The 18627-nt window shown below is 48.7% G+C and overlaps 9 protein-coding genes across 9 annotated transcripts; 4 read left to right on the forward strand and 5 right to left on the reverse strand.

The window, feature by feature from the left end:
- Nucleotides 1-1698: 1698 nt before the first annotated feature.
- Z518_07402 (uncharacterized protein) lies at nucleotides 1699-3466 on the reverse strand (the record flags this gene model as incomplete). Its single annotated transcript, XM_013415531.1, has 4 exons — nucleotides 1699-2879; nucleotides 2937-3123; nucleotides 3177-3295; nucleotides 3376-3466. The coding sequence occupies 4 exons, from the start codon at nucleotides 3464-3466 to the stop codon at nucleotides 1699-1701; spliced, it is 1578 nt and encodes a 525-aa protein (XP_013270985.1).
- A 353-nt stretch (nucleotides 3467-3819) lies between these two features.
- Nucleotides 3820-4813, forward strand: Z518_07403 (uncharacterized protein; the record flags this gene model as incomplete). Its single annotated transcript, XM_013415532.1, has 2 exons — nucleotides 3820-4410; nucleotides 4469-4813. 2 exons carry the CDS (start codon nucleotides 3820-3822, stop codon nucleotides 4811-4813), a joined length of 936 nt encoding a protein of 311 aa, XP_013270986.1.
- Nucleotides 4814-5018: 205 nt separating this feature from the next.
- On the reverse strand, nucleotides 5019-6232 carry Z518_07404 (uncharacterized protein; the record flags this gene model as incomplete). The annotated part of the gene is made up of 6 exons (XM_013415533.1): nucleotides 5019-5215; nucleotides 5268-5429; nucleotides 5478-5719; nucleotides 5772-5854; nucleotides 5904-6000; nucleotides 6054-6232. 6 exons carry the CDS (start codon nucleotides 6230-6232, stop codon nucleotides 5019-5021), a joined length of 960 nt encoding a protein of 319 aa, XP_013270987.1.
- A 316-nt stretch (nucleotides 6233-6548) lies between these two features.
- Z518_07405 (uncharacterized protein) lies at nucleotides 6549-7103 on the forward strand (the record flags this gene model as incomplete). The annotated part of the gene is made up of 1 exon (XM_013415534.1): nucleotides 6549-7103. The coding sequence occupies one exon, from the start codon at nucleotides 6549-6551 to the stop codon at nucleotides 7101-7103; it is 555 nt and encodes a 184-aa protein (XP_013270988.1).
- Nucleotides 7104-7261: 158 nt separating this feature from the next.
- Nucleotides 7262-9095, reverse strand: Z518_07406 (uncharacterized protein; the record flags this gene model as incomplete). Its single annotated transcript, XM_013415535.1, has 3 exons — nucleotides 7262-7731; nucleotides 7782-8839; nucleotides 8893-9095. 3 exons carry the CDS (start codon nucleotides 9093-9095, stop codon nucleotides 7262-7264), a joined length of 1731 nt encoding a protein of 576 aa, XP_013270989.1.
- Nucleotides 9096-10515: 1420 nt separating this feature from the next.
- Nucleotides 10516-11150, reverse strand: Z518_07407 (uncharacterized protein; the record flags this gene model as incomplete). The annotated part of the gene is made up of 3 exons (XM_013415536.1): nucleotides 10516-10666; nucleotides 10744-10811; nucleotides 10875-11150. The coding sequence occupies 3 exons, from the start codon at nucleotides 11148-11150 to the stop codon at nucleotides 10516-10518; spliced, it is 495 nt and encodes a 164-aa protein (XP_013270990.1).
- A 236-nt stretch (nucleotides 11151-11386) lies between these two features.
- On the forward strand, nucleotides 11387-14762 carry Z518_07408 (uncharacterized protein; the record flags this gene model as incomplete). The annotated part of the gene is made up of 4 exons (XM_013415537.1): nucleotides 11387-11443; nucleotides 11498-12024; nucleotides 12080-12131; nucleotides 12573-14762. The coding sequence occupies 4 exons, from the start codon at nucleotides 11387-11389 to the stop codon at nucleotides 14760-14762; spliced, it is 2826 nt and encodes a 941-aa protein (XP_013270991.1).
- A 1131-nt stretch (nucleotides 14763-15893) lies between these two features.
- Z518_07409 (uncharacterized protein) lies at nucleotides 15894-16708 on the forward strand (the record flags this gene model as incomplete). The annotated part of the gene is made up of 2 exons (XM_013415538.1): nucleotides 15894-15944; nucleotides 16145-16708. 2 exons carry the CDS (start codon nucleotides 15894-15896, stop codon nucleotides 16706-16708), a joined length of 615 nt encoding a protein of 204 aa, XP_013270992.1.
- A 255-nt stretch (nucleotides 16709-16963) lies between these two features.
- On the reverse strand, nucleotides 16964-17463 carry Z518_07410 (uncharacterized protein; the record flags this gene model as incomplete). Its single annotated transcript, XM_013415539.1, has 2 exons — nucleotides 16964-17080; nucleotides 17182-17463. 2 exons carry the CDS (start codon nucleotides 17461-17463, stop codon nucleotides 16964-16966), a joined length of 399 nt encoding a protein of 132 aa, XP_013270993.1.
- Between the last annotated feature and the right edge of the window lie 1164 nt (nucleotides 17464-18627).

An 18627-nucleotide genomic window follows, 5' to 3' on the forward strand; every position in this document is an offset into this window, starting at 1 on the left:
TGGGCGGCGTCGTGGGTGGCAACACAGCAAGGTTGTTCCGATAAAGCATCGATCTTATGATTGCGACGTTGAACTTCTTGTCGCTGCAGTATTATGCCTGTCTGTTGCCGAGGTACTGCGGAGGCACCACGGGGGCACCACGGGTTCCCATGCACTCTGCTACTGCCTATCGTTGCCTGTCGCCTAGAATCACTCCTAGGTGGATGTAAATATTATTTGTTAGTAGTAGTTAACCTAGTTGATTTTATTAGCAGACCACATCTAGTTACGTGCACCGCAGCTTGCGCCTCGTTCAGATAGATTCAAGCAATCAATCCTCTCTCGGTCCTACAAAGGGTGATCAATCGAGCTTGTTTGGGTGGTCCATAGACTGGATCCGATGGGCGATGGGGGATTTCATCGGATCCAATGCGTGGATCATGATCAATCGAGCTTGTCAGGGTGGTCCACAAACTGGATCCGATGGTGTCGAGTTGGGAGGGGCCCCCGGAGGGAGCACGTGATCCCGGAAAATGGCTAATCTGTCGGGAGTTGATGGGCGGCCACCCCGCCCCCTGGGCATCGTCCGCGGATTGGATCCGATGGCGGTGATCCCGGAAAATTGTTAATCTGAAGGTAATTTTTCGGAAAATATTTGATCCGTTAGGGGTGGCTCATTGATCGGATCCAATCCGTGGATGCGACCCCCAGCACATGGTCCACAGACTGGATCCGATGGGAGCTGTCACGGAAAATATTTAATCCGGGTGGGCCGGAAAGTGGTTAATCCGTTAAGGTTGGACCGGGAAATGTTTAATCCGATCCTTGAGATGAGTGCTAGTGCTTGGCAAGAGGCTCACTACGAGACGAGCTGCCCGAGCTCGACTAGTCTCGCTCAGTCTCGGCTTGTCTCGGCTCGTTGAGAAGCCTGATCCCGTTATTTGAAAAGGGGTTATCACCCCTATTCAGGATATATGGGCTGGAATAGGAATAGAAAAGGGGCCTGTTGGGCCGAGAGAAGATTGATTGATTGAATCTGTCTGAGCGAGGTGCAAGCTACAAAAAGGGGCCACGAAGGCTGCGGTGCACGTGACTAGGCTAGGCCCAATGTGGACTGCCAACAGGGCCAACCCAACGCGTATATATGCTGGCAATTTGGCAGGACCAGTTGCAAGAACAAACAGAGCACACTCGTTCAATTCAAGTTGTACGGGAAGTTCGACATATGGACTCCATCCGATGAAGAGTCTCACCAAAACTGTGCGAGCGAGAATTAGGAAAACAGGGAGGAGCAGCCGTTGGCTTTTCAGTTGAAGGCATACGCACACAAATTTTTCTACTTCCAGGCTCCGGATCGCTAAGTATCCTGAACTACTATCGGTTTTGCCTCCAAATCCGCCACTTGCACAACGAATGCCTGAAAAGCGGAATGCAAGAATCAAATCAAAGAGTGTTTGTGTTGAACAAAGGGCTATTGTGTACAGGCTCCACAGCTGAAACACTGGTGAGAGGTTTCCATAGACGACGACGTTACTGATGGTTGCTCTGAGTAACGACGTAGTGTTCGCATGTCTATAAAAGAAGCCTCAATACCTCGACAAGTAGATAGAGAACAGAGCATTCAAGACATCTCGAGTTGCACCCAGTTTGACAGTTTGTCTATCATGGAAGGACCAGTTGTAGGTGCTTGACGAGATCTGCGTTATCAAATCCCACTTTTCAAGCCTCCCTGGCCCGCATGCTCTGATTCTCGGTTGCTTCGGTCACAATCCTGGTTAGTTCCTTGTCGTTCTCAAAACGGTGGACTTGAAGTTTATCAGAATCTTGGTCCACCTGGATATCTCTCAGATACAACATCACCTCATCCTTGTCTCCGAAGACGGCTGCGACCTCCTCAAGTGGGAGACCTTTTGTTTCGGGAATATAGATCCACATAACCACGAATCCAACACTCACAATCGAGATAAAGAGCAAGAAGAATTTCCAGCCAATATTGGCAAACGCGGTGCTTGCAGCCTCGAGGTAGACCAGGTCAGTGATGGCTTTTGTCCCCACCGAGAGCGAAAATCCTTTGCTCCGAATATGATTTGGGAACATCTCGCCGAAGAAGACAATACCCGCCACGTCGATACCAATGGCATAGCAGAAGATGAAACAATACAGCGCGGCAACTCCCATATTGAGTCCGGCATCATTGTGCGCCTTTCCTGGGCCCACGAATGAAGCAACCATTGCGGCCTCGATGGAGAGGAATATAGCGCAGCCACCTAAGCCAAGAAGCATGAGTGGACGACGTCCGACTTTGTCCATGATCAGTGCTCCAATCAAATTACCGATGATTGGAACGGTGTGGTATCCAGCTTGCAGGCAAATCTGTTGGTGACTATTGTATCCCAGTTGTCCGTATAGGACAGAGGCATAATTCGTTATAACCAGGACGGCAGTGCTCTCTCCGAGAAACGCGTAACCAATGGCCAAGAGACTTCGCTTGCGATACGAGGGCTTCAGAAGCATGTGGTACCAAGAGTTTTCCAATGTCCGGTCAAGCTCAATCTGCTTTCTGATCTGATAAAATTCCCGTCGGGCAAAATCGTGGTCTTTGTCATCGCGGGAATGATGGAGGTCTCTCACAATGTCCCAAGCTTTGTCGGCATGGTCTTTCATTAGAAGCCATCTGGGAGATTCCGGGATAAAGGGGAGTATCACAATCATAAAGGACGAGAACACAAGTGACATTCCCAGCGGCCCGCGCCATTGTGCTTGTGGGCTGTCGTGAATGGAATTGAAGGCCAGACCCATGTATGCAGCAAATGCATAGCCAGCGGCAATGAGCATACCGTTCATCCCAACAAAGAATCCACGTAAACTCGGTGGTGCTAATTCAGAGCTGTACACCGGACCTGCGGCAATTTGGTCAACTTTTCGGCCCCTCAAAACCTTGATCCCGGCTCGCTTACAAACTTGTATCAACCCAGAGCCAGCACCTGCGACGAACCGGAATGCGATGAACATCGCGACATTTTGGCTGGCAGTGACAAATATTCCCCCAATGATGGATAAAGCGGCAGTGTAAAAGACACCCATTTTACGGCCCCACTTTTCCATAACCATTTCAGCGGTGAAAATACCAAAAAGGGCCCCAGACTGCAAGAGAGGGCATTAATGTTTGAATCCACAAGAGAAGCGGCCGATCGTACCTGGAACACTCCATTCATTGCTCCAATTAGGGCATGTGCGTTTGCACTCAACCCGTCTTGAGAAACAAGGCCCATGTACACGAGAAAGTCTGGCTGAGATAATGTTGTGCCGATGATCGCTGGAGAAAGGAAACCAAAGGAAATAAATAAAAGTCAAATCAGATGCTTTACGCTTCGGGGTGCTTCAAGGTCATCTCACCGGCAGGATAGCCAAAGGCTACGTTGCCCATCGAAATGAAAAAACATATCCAAAAATTATGCCAGTTGAATTGACGCTGTAATACAGCCATGACGACGGGGTTCAGATGGGGTTCAAATGAACAAAAGCTGGAACAGTTTTAATAACTGATATGTTCGACGATAGGAAAGGCCACCATTCTCTTGAGACGTGGCCAGTATTGAGGAGGCGGATCCTTTATAATTTTTCCACATCAAGGACCGCTTCCAGTCTTTATCTCGGGGAATCTGGGGTCAATCATGGGGGGTTGAACTTACCCCAGATTTCGGCTTCGGAGATCTCACCAGTGGTCGAGATTCAACGTACTCGGAGATGCGGACATCGCGAACTCCGAGTGGCACATTGAGATGAGATGGGGTACAAGATCCACGGCTTCACGGTACTGCAAGAGGCACGACAACCTGTATGGCAGACTATAGCAGATTCGGAGCTCCATCCGAGGAGTGGCTCGACCTGATTCGGAAGAATCCTCTGCCTGCCATACCCCCTCTCTTGACACTGCAACAGCGTCGAGACTTTCGCAGAGTAAGCAATGAAGGAAGAGTTCGAGCAAGCAAAACAGCTCTCAAAGGGCTGGACAGTCTTGATGTTGCCATTGAGACAGAAGCAATCCTGACGCGTGACTTTCAAGAAATTGGAGCACGTATCTATACCCCTAGAACAAGCAATCAAGGACGCTCGCGACTCTCAGTCGAAGACCAATGCCCAGTTGTATTGTACTTTCATGGCGGTGGGTTCTTCAGTGGAAATCTCTCAACCGAAGACGCCATGTGCCTGCGGCTGGCTAGCGCCTGCAATGTCACGGTCATATCTGTGAATTACAGACACACTCCGGAATGGACTTATCCCACTCAATTCGACGACGCCTGGGACGCAAGATGCCAAGTTTTACACAATCCAAAGTCGTTGAGCCTCTCGAAGAACATCAAGCTATTTGTGGCTGGGACGAGCAGCGGAGCTTGCCTTGCTGCCAGCCTCGTCGTGAAGGAACGGATTGTGAGTGATTCTTTTCTGTGCCTTCCAGCACGACAAAGTTCTAACCTGGTCAAAAAAGCTTGGTGATGTCAGAATTCAAGGCCAGGCATTATGGACTCCATGGCTGTGTCATCCAGGAACATTTCCTTATCACGAATTTGTCAGCCAGGAAAAATCATCTCCAACCCAATGCAAGGATGCACCGCTGCTCCCGTATTCTCTTGTGCTTGAGTATGCAAATATGCTCAATCTGGACGAGGAGGCACAAGCTGACATTGTTGCTAACCCTCTGCACTGTGATGATGCAATCATCAAAGCTATGCCACCTACACATATCCTGGTCTGTGGCAATGATCCTCTTAGAGATCATGGGATGATTTTTCAGAAGAATTTAGACCGCGCAAGGTACTTAATGGCCCTCTGATCCTGAGCTAAGGAATCGAGTAACGACAATCTAGGATCAAATGCCATCTCAAAGTGTATTCGGGCCTTCCACATGGGTTTAGGAGGATAGAGGGGTTGACAGACAACAAGATCTGGGACCGAGATTTGGAAGAAGGGATTCAGTGGCTTTTGTTGCAGCAGACGTTGTAGCTTGATCAGGTAAGGTATAGGCACGTCTATTCAACTCACAATATCGCCATTGCATTGGGAGGACTGGCCACTGCACCACTGTAATTGAGCGGAACGCTACTGAGAAAAAATGTCCACCTGCCAAGTTTCTTGCATGTAATAGATAACTCTTCAAGGTCGAACAACTCTCCAATAGGTGTTCCCCATCCAGCGAGCAGAATAGGATGAAGAAGCCATTCATGATTGGTCGGTGCTAATGGGATGTCAAAATCTATACATTTCCCCATGGGAGAGAGGAGACTCACGTGTACATTCAAAAGCGGGTGAATCTGCCGCGACAGCAGCAAATTGTCTTTCCCATAGCCACCGTGTTGTCTCTTCCGATTGTGCAAGGCCTGGGAAAGCAAATTTGGCAGATATAGCTCGTTTTCCCTGCGCATTGAGCTGAAGATACGCTGACACATAGCCTAGAACCGTGGTTACCAAAAGCCTATCCACGCAAAAGGAAAGGGCACTACCTGTTCTGAGGATAAATATGTCCCCTGTGCGCATCTCGATGTTCTTCTCTATCATGATTCTCTTGATCTGCTCCACCGTGATCGGTGACGTCCCCAGAGGGTCGAAATTGTGAGAGTGGGTTTGAGCCCAGTCCCAGAAGTCTATTAGTACGCCTCGACCAGCAATGGCCTGCCGAGCCCAAGCCCCGATCCCATTGACTCCAGGGTGGTCTGGGCCATGTATGATATCTTGTGTGACTCTGGATGGACATTTCAGGATGATAGAACACTGATTTCGACAAGGATTCTTACCCATTGTAGAACACCTTCTCCTTCTGATATGCGAAATGTCTGAAGCCGTCCCATTGAGAGCTACCCTGAGTATTGAAGCATATCTTGAAGGACAGAAGTCAGAGGTATCATGAAAATAACGGCGTAACGTACAATGTCATCGTTGATTATTCGAGGCTCCTTATTGACGAGTTTTTGCTCAAAACTTTGGCGCCCAAGCAAGCCAGGGATAATGGCGTCGAGAGGCAGACTTGTCAGGAGTTAACCCAACATGGCAATGCTTTTAGGCGGAAAAGAGCCTACTTCAGGCAGATTCTAGTACCATTGGTGATTTCTTCTTTGACCGCCTTTAACACCCTCTCTTCGTTCAAGTAGTTGAGTGATCCCCGTTGAGGCTCTTTCCACAGACCCCAGGCCGAATAAGGTGGGCCTGCCTCCGAGAGTGGTAGATCCTCAAAGCGAGGGGGTTCATCGACATTCATAATGAGATGTCTTATCAGTGGCAAATTGGTAGCCCAGTCTTCCTTTCCAGAACCCAGGTGCTTGTCAAGAGTTTTGCATCCACGGACTTGAGGACAAAGGGGCATGCCCGGAGTTTGCATCGCCGCGATCTCCCGCTAGGCTGAACTCTGGGTTATTGAAACATTTCTCTCTCAGGCATAAGAATAAGTCTTCCTACAGAAGTTTGAAAATAAGATCTATGCAGGCATGGACCAAAAAGGGTATTTGAGGGTACAATTTAACCCAACATGCAGTCGGGAAGAGTTTGAGGCGTGGAGAAATGAAGCATTCGGACAAATGCCCGGTTTCGAAGTTCCAAAAGTCCTAACAGCAATTGATACACCGGACGAAACAAGGCCATACCGATACGAGACCGTATATGATGTCCTGAATGTTGATATGGTCAATCTGGATGCGTTGCTCCAAGCCTGGTCGTCTCCCAAGGCAAAGATCACCCTCCTTCTATACAGAAGACTTGACTTCGCAGCTCATGAGGGGAAAGAGGTCCCTGCAGCAGGAGGGATCATTGTGGCAAACTCTCTAACTCCCCAAGATACCCCCGAAATCTTGGAAGACTATCACGCCTGGTACCGACAAGAGCACATCCACAAGCTCATGAAGATTCCTGGCTGGCGGACTGGAAGCCGATATCAACTGTTAGACCAACGTGGAGAGATGGCTGAGTATGCTGGTCCATTTATGGCTGTACATCAGTACGACGAAGACAATGCCCTGGGAGGAACAGAGTGGACACAGTCAATTGTGTCGGAGTGGACGAAGAAGATTGACCAGAGAATGGCAAAGCGGCCGCACAGAAGAGTGTTCAAGATTGATCGTGTCGTATCATACTAAAAATTCGCAAGCAAAAGGAAAATGGGCAATACACATGAGACTTACCAAATGTTTCTCCCTTGGTGTGGGATGTGAGTAACGCTCTTACCTGGAGAAGGGCTCAAATCCCAGCTCTTCACTTCTTCTGAGAACAAAAAGTCTGTTCCTACAATCTCGGTCTAGGCTAGGATATTGGGCAGGTTAAACAAATTCCAATACTCCTCAAAATTCAAAGTCTGAGTAGCTCCCACACTCTTGCCTCTGGTCTCGCACAATGTCATCCCGTTTCCTAGGTATACAAAACGATTGGATCGACCAGCTGGCCCCAGGTACTCAAATCGGTAGTCTTCCCACCGCGGCTCTTTCAAAGCTTCGATGAAATGATACGAGCTGCCACAGTAAACCGCAACGACCTTACCATTGGTGGTTCCTTGTTTATACCAACTGCTGCATGATGATGACCAGACGGTATTTGCAAGGTAGATGCGACAATGCTCATTGAAATCTGCCTGTGCCTCAGGAGTGACGTCCATCGATTTCACGGACTGCGTCTGGATCTTAGATATACATTTGGCGATATATATTCCGGCCATTTGAATAGCCTGCACCAGTGACCCGTTTGAGATGGGAGAGTTTGGTCCGATGAACGCTGGTCATCATCATTAGCAAAAGCTCGATCGAGTGCTTGTATATCCTTACTGAAATAGTTGGGAAATCCTGAAACTGCAATTCCAAAGTAGCCTTCAGGAGTATCCGACCATTGGTCTGCCAGGGCAACATTTCCCTTCCCAATGACGGGAAATCTTGGTTTGAACGAGTTATCGAATCCAGTGGCGCAACAGATGGCATCACACTCAACGAGTCTGCCATCTTTGGTCAAAATGCCGTTTTCTGTAAGCCGGTCCAGGTTCTTCCATTCCAATGTCACACGGTCTTCTAAGAGCGTCTCAAGGAAACCCTGTCCGGGCGTGAGTCTTCTGCATCCCACTGGAAATTCCGGGATCAGTTGCCGGGCAATACGTCGACCTTTCTCAGATTTACCGAGGCGCTCGTTCATTGATGCCGAAAACATCATCATTGCTTCTTTCTGGCCAGGAGATCCGAGGATGAACTGTTTGAAGCCTTGAATCCGACCGTCTTGAAGACTTTTCCGATGTTGGAGGAGATAGTTAGGATCTTTCTTGAATCTGGCGAGCTCCTTTTCCGAATAATTCAGCGCATCGTCCACATCTGGATCATCTGGCCCGGGTTCAGTGATTCCGGCGCTAGGCGTTATCCAAGTCTGTGATCGTGCAAAGAGTGTTGTGTGTCGAGCTTTCTTAGCCACCTGGGGAAGAATTTGGATTCCTGAAGAACCAATACCAATGACAGCAACCGACTTATCGGTGAAGTCAAAGCCCTGATCCCAACTGGCAGAATGCATAAGCTTTCCTTTGAAAGTCTCGATGCCTGGAATATCGGGCCATTTCCAATTATCTAGAACACCTCCAGCATTGATGAAGACGTCACAAATATCTGTGAAGATATCGTCTTTACTTTCGACGCCCAATTCCCATTTGCCCTCCCTATCATTCCATGTTGCACTGACGATTTTGTGATGGAACTTGCAAAATTCCTCGCATCTATACTTTTCAAACACCATTCTCATGTATTCATGAATCTGCTCGGAAGTCGCATAGTAATTTGGCCACTCTGCGAACGGTTCGAAGCTAAACTCGTAATTGTGGGCAGGAATATCACATTGGCAGCCTGGATATCTGTCATGGATATCAGGAATCTCTCATGGTGTCAACAGCAGAATTTCTCAAACCTATTCACGAGCCACGTCCCGCCCTGGTCGGCATTCTTCTCGTAAATTTGGAATTCAAGATTCGAATCCATCATTTTCGACCTCATAATGATAGCCATCATCAACCCTGAGTAGCCGGCCCCCATGCAAACTACTCGCAGTGGCCTGGTGGCTCCAATTGGAGTGTCAGGATACGTGTAAGGCGTGTTACCGATATCGCCCATTTTGTGGAGTTCTCGCTCTGTACAGTCTGTCTTTGAGGTTGTATTCAGACCCCAGAAGGCAAAAAGTAAAGCTGTCAATGGCTCTCGTTACTTCAAGATCATTGATGGAGAATTCTGACTACATCTACATGATTTAATCACAGCCGCCTGCTTCACCACAAGTCTGACTGCTACAAAGTGCTTGGAAGATTTACGGAGATCGACTTCCGTCGGAAACCCTGATCTCCGCTTCCTCCGAGCACAAAACGTTCAAGCAGCTAGTCTCTAGAGAGGAGGTAATCCTCAAACGTGTCGTTGTTCAGCAGGCCCGCTTAAGCTGCCGTGGGTCTAAGTACACGCTGGCTTCTCTGATCGAGTTTGCCGAAAAAGTCGCCTCGACATGGACGGACATCCCTGAGAGTGTTATCCCAGAATTGAAACAGGAACATACGGACTCCTAATATAGGGGAAAACACATTCGACAGCTGGTGTGCATAACAGAAGTGGAGCGTTGCCTTTTGTTGGACTTCTTTTGGACGCTCCATTCGACTTTCTCGCAGATTGTCTGTGCCGTTCTGGTCTGTACGGCTTGCAATCGGCCCGCCAACCCGAGAAAGAATGTCACAATCAATGACTACCAACAGAATCGGGCCCAGAGAAATTCTACAGGTGGAATTATTCGGCAATTGACATCGTTGTCGACTGAGTTGCTCACAAGATCATCGCGAAAAGGCCCTACTTCTTACCTGCTTCCAGAAGCTATCCGTTTCATCCAGACCGCCATGATTGTACACTGGAATGAACGTCCAGCCGCAAACCGTCATGAAATCAATAGCACTCGGTGTCTTGATAAACTAGTCAAAACCTTGAAGGTTCTGGCCAGTCGGTGCGAGGACACAAGCTCTCATCACAAGGTCATCGAGTCAAATACAAACGAGCAAATTCAACTCCGAACAGAAGACGATCAACTGGAAGGTTGTTTTTAAGCGGATCACGAAACCAGTGGTTCGTATGTGGTTGAGTGACGGAACCATTCTCAAAAGCGTCAGGAAATGATTTGTTACTATCAATAGAATAAGTGGTCACGTATAATTATTCCCCTTCGTTGACGAATGTATGCTATTCTCTTATGAGAGGAGGCTTGGTACTCCGACAGCAGGACTGAATGGCTTGATACCCCAATATCTTACAGTCATTATGCAAATGTCTCGAACATAAGCTACTTCCTCTCTACTGGCTCCATTTCTCAACATACCAAGCATGTGGCTAGAAAGCTGAGTCTGACAGTCGATTGCTACCAGTGCCGACACAATCACTTGCCCTGTTTCGAAAACGGACAGAATATTGTCGAAAGAGAAGACGTGAGCATACAAAAGATCTGTAAAAAGAGACATTTCGTCAGCCTGTGGCATGTCTTCTGAGGGAAAAATGACCAGCCCAATCACAATCCTATGTTTCCATTACCTAGCACGACGAAATCATAGTCTGGACTTGCGATTCGCGAGCTCCTTCCTCGTTCGTTATTCTCTCCATATATGCTCTTCGCAAAATCTCTGCCGCGAGCAACCGCGTGTTCGTGATTTTCCCACTTCCTGAGAAAAATCAGTACTCGTGTATCTTTGAGGAAATGAGAACGTTGCGGATGAGAACGATATACGTGCAAACTAACCTGTAGCAAGTGGGATCCCTGAGTCCATCTGGCGTCACTTCTGATAAAGCTCTCAGTGCATTTCCAATCTGATAAAACATCAGTTCTCAACTTCACACTAGCCTGTCCGCCCGATTAAACGATTGGCCCACCTTTGCTGCTCCAATAATACCAACTAGAATCACCAGAGCCTCCCTGATCTTCCTCGTCAGATCTAATTGCTCCTCTTTCGGTATGTACGACTTCAACAGAAGCGTGTATAGTGAGGCGACTTCGTCCTGGTGATTCAAAGCCGCGAGACATGCAAGTGCGGAGAGGTACCACCGTGGACGGTGAGTTGGTTGGATCCGGGCAGCGAGAACAGCATAGAATTTCTCTCTGGACAAAGCCATCTCGTCCGGCACGTCTAGGACGTTGGGTCTCTCCATCTGTCGGCCTTTAGATCGAAAGGCCGAAGAGGACTAAGAGGGGTTCATAGCTTTAAGCACGTTGATAGGGTGGGTACATGTCTTCGGAGGTGCATCTCCGGACTTGCCTGATGTGCTAATAACGGTAGAGCCTGTTCGAGAAGCACATTGCCCTCGTTTCACGGATAGGGTAGGGCAGCATTATCATTAAGACTACATACAGAGACCGAAGGAAGATATTTGCAGTCGATATCGATATGGCCGTTCTTCTCTTGCCGGTCGTTTCGTTCACCACGAAGCAAAATCAGCAGAGGGTAAGATGGCATAGACTACCTACATTTCACTTACCAAAAGTTTTTCTCTTGCAGTTTCTTTCACTTCTCAAAAAAGTGGCAGAAGACGCCTGGCAACGAGAACCTGAATGTCTTGGATACTGTTGGTTGACTCCTGAATCGCCAGCGGATGTGCGAGTACGCGGATTCGAGATGTATTCCGACGAAGAGGCGCTGACGGTCACCCATCGAGCGGGCTCGGCATATCAGACCTTTAAAGAGGCACTTACGAACGAACGACTTGCACCAGGCCCTTCCTCAGATGATTTGAAAGTCTGGCACCCTGTAGACTGGGCATCTTGGCTGGGGTCGAATGAATTGAGCATGGTCAATGGCAAAAATGGTCTATTATCCTTTCTGGTGGCCAAGTACACACTCAAAGATTTGCAGAGTCGAACTGCTCTTCTAAGGACCTTGAAGAGGGATCTCGATGGTCGTCAATCCGAATGGCCTATGAGAATCGTGGCCACGGCGGAAGACTGTCACGATGTTGTGCGGATTGAGATCTGGACTACATCGAAGTCGCCTTCTCATGTCGAGATTCAGAGACTGGAGGAGTCCAGGTAAGTGGCGCGGGCACGGATTTCGTGAAGCATGGCTTCTTACAGGACTCCACAGGGCACGAGAACTCGGTGGATCTGTAGCCTTTGACATATGGAAATCATCTTCGGTAGGATTTCTTCGTCCACGACAACGCTGCAGTGAAGTGGTCCAAGGGAAAGCGAAGGAAGATAGTTTGAATCCTCTCAGCGTGCTTCAGCTCTCGGCTCCTTAAGCATGGCTCAAATTTCCTCCGATGAACCCCCGTAGCTTCATCATAATGAAACTCAGTCCCCGCTTCTTTGGCCCGCACGTTCCCCGGACTACTGCTCGGTTTAATAAATCAGAAGGCTGGGCCCAGTTTTAGGCAATGATATTTCACCCTCTCGGAGATCTTTGAATACCAACATGTCCGACATGAATTCCATCCTTTCCCCAGGCCCGAACTTTGCAGGAGTCAGAAGCAACCGCCTTGCATCAGTAAAGTGTAAGGCCTGTGTCAAATGCCGCGCAAAAAAGGTTGGCTGAGTGATAAGGTGAAATTCTCCGTACGGCTAGCTGAACTGTTTAGGTCAAATGCGACAGCAAACGGCCTCGGTGCGGTCCGTGTAGAACACTTGATGAAAATTGTGTCTATGGAGATGACAGACGACAAAATCCTCGTGCCAGCAGGGACTCTATTGCGACAGTCGTCAGCAAGCTTGAGGCTCTCGAAAGCGTTCTCAAAGGTCTTGACAGAAGATTTGTCGCCAATCATGACGGATCCGACCAAACTCAGTCTGACCAAAGCACGACCACGGTCATACAGAGCTCCGGTCGGGCTTTAAGCGAAAATGTCAATATAGCAGCTCCACTAGCGTCACCGCAGGAAGAGCAATACACTGTACGGCTAGAGAGAGAAAGCTGTAGTCGCAGAACGGATGCGGTGGTTTCGCACACCCAGCGTGCCAGGGAAGATGATGATATTGAAGCAGTCCGTTCCCAAGGTGACTCAATATCACCACAAGTGACAAATTTCATGGTCGACGATGAAGGATCAATATCTGCACACGGCCCTTCATCTGCTTACCACTACCAAGAAGAATCTCCCCGACACGTCGCCACGTCTCGACATGACAGCCTTGCCGGACATGAGTTGGTGAGGTCCTCTTCCCCAAACCACGAAACGATCCGATTACAACTGGTAGCGCACGCAGCTCTTGAGAGACAAAAGGAGTCCGCAGCCCTTTTGCAGGGCAAGTTTGATTTTGACGGAGTGGACTCTGATACGGCCCTGCATCTGCTACAAATCCATTGGAATAGACACCACCAGATGTTTTTGCTGACTTATCGGCCGCTGGTCATGCAGAACGTGGCCGAGGATGGACCATACGCCAACAAGCTCTTATGGAATGCCGTCTTTTATGCGTCGGCTCTGCACAGCGCCCGGCCCCACATCATTAGAAGCAGTCCAGGACATGAGAGTCTCAAGGACAGATTTTATCGCCGTTTCAAGCTGCTGCTGTCCGACGCTCTTGAGCAATCCGCCGTGCCCACGATTGCCGCTCTTCTTTTGATGGGTTCCAGCCTCGTGTCAAGTGGATCTCAAGCGGCCGGTTGGAATTACTGTGGCCTTGCGTACCGCATGATCATTGACCTGGGAATGCATCTCGACTCCCATAAGACACAAACTTCTCAACCCTTGTCGTCCCAAAAGACGATTAAGTTCACCGAAGCTGAGCTGGAAATGCACAGACGAATATTCTACGGCGCCTACATTGTCGACAAGTTCCAGTCCCTCTACTTTGGGAGGCCCCCCGCCCTCCCCATGATAGGAACAGAGCCGCCCCAAATCTTTTTAGACACGTACGAAGAATTCGAGCTCTGGTATCCTTACTCAGACTCTCTTTCGCCCGCTGCCGAGTCTAGACCATTTGTCGCTCGGCCATCATACGTTGTATCCACCTTCCAGGCTCTCCTCAAGCTCGCCGAGATCACCAACGATATTATCGCGAAGTTCTACATGCCATCCGCTAGCCGGATGACCCGCGACGGGGCGACTGCGTGTCTCAAGAATTTGCGCAAGAGCCTTGACGACTGGCTGGCAGCTCTTCCCGAATGTCTGCACTTTCAGCCTCCGCAAGATCCAACTCCACCACCGCACCAAGTTACCCTCCACACCACATTTCATACACTCAAGATTCTCGTCCATCGGCCTTTCCTCCCAGAAGGACACTTGAACCCTGTCAGCATCGAAGGAGTGTCGTTCAGCGAAACTTGCCTCGTCTCTGCTCGCCAGATTTGCACTTTGGCCAAGGCCTATGAAGAGGCATTCAGCCTGGGTCACGCGCCTTATCTGTTCTCTTACGCCTTATTCTCTGCCGCAACTGTCGTGACAAGGCACGAAAGTGACCGGGAAATGATGACTTACCTCTGGAAGGCGTTGACCCGAATCCAACGGGGGGCAAATTTTGGACTTCTAAAACCACTCAGGATTATCCGTGATCTTATGGAACGAGTCGGAGTCGATGTACGGACCATGTCCACGGCTGCACAGCATCTAAGTCAGCTCCAACCTAAAGAAGGAGGTGTTGCGGAGGCTACTCTAAATCTTGATGAGAACGCCTTCAACGGTTCCTCGATTGGGAATCTTGACCCGAATTGGCTTGAAGATCTCAACTCATGGCAAACTCCGTGGGAGGATAGTATGCAATGGCTGCATAACTCTGCATATATGGAAGATTCTAGGATGTTGTATGGTCTGTTTGAATCTGGTGATTGAAGAACTTCGTCATTGATGCTCATGGGTGGCAATAGCTTCACCATCATAGATATATTGCTGTTGAATTGGTTGATGGGCTCTTTGGGTCCGCTTTAATGAATGGGGAAAGTGGTCCAAGTTAGGACCAGGCTGGGAATGCCTCCTCACCTCTTAATTCTTGAATCTATGGCCTTAGAAATTTTAGCCCTCCAGCTGATATTAGGCGACACAACATAAGCAGCATAAAGTGCAGCTGCATTCTTAATAAAATCGTGATGATATCACAGGACGTAATTGATAAACATCAAAATTGGTTCCATTTGGTCATCCTGGGAGTTCTGAGAGCCTTTACGCGCTCGAATTATACTTTTTGACACAGCTCAGTATTGAAAAGGGGCGAATTACGGGTCCGAGTAGCTTGATTAGAGCGTGTGCAATTCTAGGAGAATTGGTGGTTTCAAGCGTCAACACCAATTGTGGAGCAGACGGCTTGTCATACTGCACGATTCCCAATAACACCCTTGCATATCTAGGGGTGATATTGATTCAAACCCATTTTAGCACGTAGCCTTCGACGACAGAGATTGTTACAGGTATCTGTAGGAACTCCTGGACAAATTCTGAAGGATTCATGTTGCCATTTCTCTCCTTCGTCAAGGTCCGCTAGATCGGACCGTTGAGATGACCAAAAGTCCATCGGGTGTCGGTTTGGGTAATTATGTCTGCATCAGTTATGCTGCGCGTTCTTCGGGGCATAAACAATCTGCCACAGTCCGCTCAAAGAAGCTCTTTGAAACCTTTCTGGAAGCGTTCCTCTGTCTAGTTCTTGTGGGTCTCCGTGTTCAAGGTTGCTTGGCCATGGAAAGTGATCCGAATCCTTCGTGTGAGAGGCTTCGTGGAGGGTGCTGTGGTGAGCGTATGATTAGATATTTTCTCGAACCTCCGGCGTTGCATTGACAGGAACGAACTCAGCAACAGCACAACTGTGCTATCCTAATATCCACTAGGGATTAATCACTCATCGGATCGGAATTTTCGGCGGTAGCTATTGTGTCAAGCAGCTCTTGCACTATTGATGCAACAAGGAAGCTAAACATATTCCCTTTCGATACGCGCCAGAGAGAGACAAATACTCACTCCCAGTGTAGCAAAATGGAGGCCACAGAAGCAGTTTTTATCTGCTCGAGGTCGGAATCTACACCTGTGAGCCCACAGGGAGGTCGCCAGCGGGAGCACGAAGAATGAAATTAGATGGTCAAGCACGTACATTTAACCGAGCCCAGCGCCTACGATCCGAGAAGAAAAAGGAACTTATCGCTCACGGCCAGAAATTGAAGATATCCCCTCCACTAAGGAGAATCACAAATGATTCCGGATCCGATCCATATTGACAAGTAAATTAGTTGTCGGAGTGGTCAAACAATATTTCGTTTGAAAACCTTGTTCTTGCTTTATGCTACTTCCTTCAACTCCTCAACTTTGCTCCTTCTTTCAGATATCTTTCATCTATTTACACTTCTCCGACTTGTCTCGCAAGCCCACACTGGTCTTTGTGCCTGGAGCATGGCACACTGTCGAATCCTTCTGCAACTTTCCTCGATGACGTCCAAGCCGTCCGAAATTCGATCGTGGCGGAGACCACACAGGAGCATGATGTTGTGGTGGTGATACACTCCTATGGAGGCCAAGTCGGTGCCAGTGCAATTAAAGGCCTCACGCGAAATAAGCAAGATGGTTCTTCATCTGGCAACGTCTTTGGTCTTGTCCTGATGGCAACCGGCTTCGTCCTCACAGGAGTCTGCTTTGTCGAAGGTGCCGGCGGCAAGCCACCTCCATCATGGGAGACAGATATGGAGAGTGGCTTTGCCCTGATAGTAGCTGAGCCTAGGGAGCGGGGGCGGATGTTAAGCAGGCGGAAGGAGACTGCTGATTTCATATCGGACGCCGTGGCAGCCATTGTGGCGTAAAAAGGCGGATCAAGAACCAAAGCTAGACTTGTATAATTAGATAAAATCTCTTCTCTCTGCTTGAAGGAAACAGTAGCGGATCCATATGGTATGTATGAATGACTTGCTGTTAGCTGAGATTGTTTTGTCGTGTAAAGTGGTTGAAACTCGGGGAGTAATATGATGTCTCGACTTTTACATCTCTCTCGCCAATGCGACGGCTGAGTCAACCCATCTGTATCCCACCAGAATTCACAATGCTCTTTTGCCCATTCGTCACGAATCAGCTGGGCCCGTGACGCCCAGTCCACCTCCGATAAGTTCTCCATTGCCCTTGTCAAAATTCATTGTTTTCAGGGTGTTCTGCTCGTAAGGCTCCCATTTGGGCCTGTCCTGTCCGCATGGAGAGTCCCGGTAAGAAGTCCATGTGCTTTTGAGCGTGAAACTACCTCTTCGTTGAAAGTCTCGTACCTCACGTTGTCGCCGTGGCTTACCTCCCAAACGACGGTGGCCTTGGGCGCCCCGTGATAAAGATATTTGTCTCGTCGAGGCCAGATGGACTGTCCGCCGCGTAGGTGCCACGGAGGCGTATTGTCCATATGCGACTTCGATGTGTTCATATTGTGGACCGATCCTCGGCATGTCTTCGACGACACTGTAGATTTGCCCGTGCTGGGTTCGGAGTTCGACAATTGATTGTCGATCGTATCGATGTCTCCAGGAGACAATTGAAGGAGAATGCGGAAGAAACTTGTGAACTGCTCGTCGGTTGACATATGATAGTTGACGTACAAAGATCCTTCTTTGCCAGACCGCTAACTACTCACAGGAGGTCCCGGAATTGTTGTCTGTGGATTTCTGTATCAAACCTTCGCACTGCTCGGGAGGTGGGTCCCCAGGCTCAATGATTGCTCTGTGGAATGGTCCTGGGCATGTCAAGTCAAAATCCATAGACGAAGGAGGATTGTGCACCAAGTGTGTACCAGCAGACAGTCCCACCAATATTACGTCGTTCTTATCACCACCAAAAGCGTCAATGTTCTCCTGAACTTATTCAAACAGCAAGATTTGGGTCAGATAGATCAAGGTTCAAAATACCTTCCTTTACAGTCAATTTGAACCGCAGAAAGCCGAGTGAACCTATTTCTGTAGTTAGAGGAAACTGCAATAAATGGCTGTTCAGACCAGGCCGCCACTGATGCAGTGTTATGCATCGCAGAATGTCCGCAACTGAAAGCTCCTCCATGGACATATATCATAACAAAAGCAGCCCATTCGTGCCTCGAAAGCACTTGGCGAAAGACTTTGACCATCAAACAGTCCTCGGCGTGATAAACTGGAGGACCTGCTATTAGAGCTTTCCTGGTGCTGCAGGGCCATATTTAGTGGTGTCTTTAGTTAATGTTTGACTATTCTGGTACTTTCGTCGCACATCTAAAGTGACGCTTGCCTGTCGGGGATAAGGCATATGGAATGTCAGGAAGAGACTAGACTGGTCTCTTGGGAAACTTGTCTTGTACAATCCCAACGACGGTTCCTTGATGAAGGGCCACAGCCGTTTGAGATTCATCGTACTGAAGCGATCCCATATTGCGACCGATGACTGAAGCTCTGAAGGCTCTGAGTTAGATTCTCATGGGGTTTGGGTTTTGTTGCGAGTGCAGTACTGACCTGGCTTGTGTCTTGGACAATCGGACTTCTCGACGGCTAATCACCTCATCTATTCGTCCCCCCACAGAGTCGAATGATCGGCAAAGCGCGTAGCCGGATTATTATTGCACGACACTGCAAGGGAACATCGTCACAGGGACTCTAGGAATTAGCTTCCAAGTGAACATGGTCCGCAGAAAGAGTTCGCCGGTCATAATAAAAGTTCCGATGTTATTGGGTTGCTCCCAGTTATCAGGAGCAAGACAACAAGGCCCAAGCTCTAGAAATTC

This window comes from Rhinocladiella mackenziei (assembly GCF_000835555.1).
Source record: "Rhinocladiella mackenziei CBS 650.93 unplaced genomic scaffold supercont1.5, whole genome shotgun sequence".
Lineage (NCBI taxonomy): Eukaryota > Fungi > Ascomycota > Eurotiomycetes > Chaetothyriales > Herpotrichiellaceae > Rhinocladiella > Rhinocladiella mackenziei.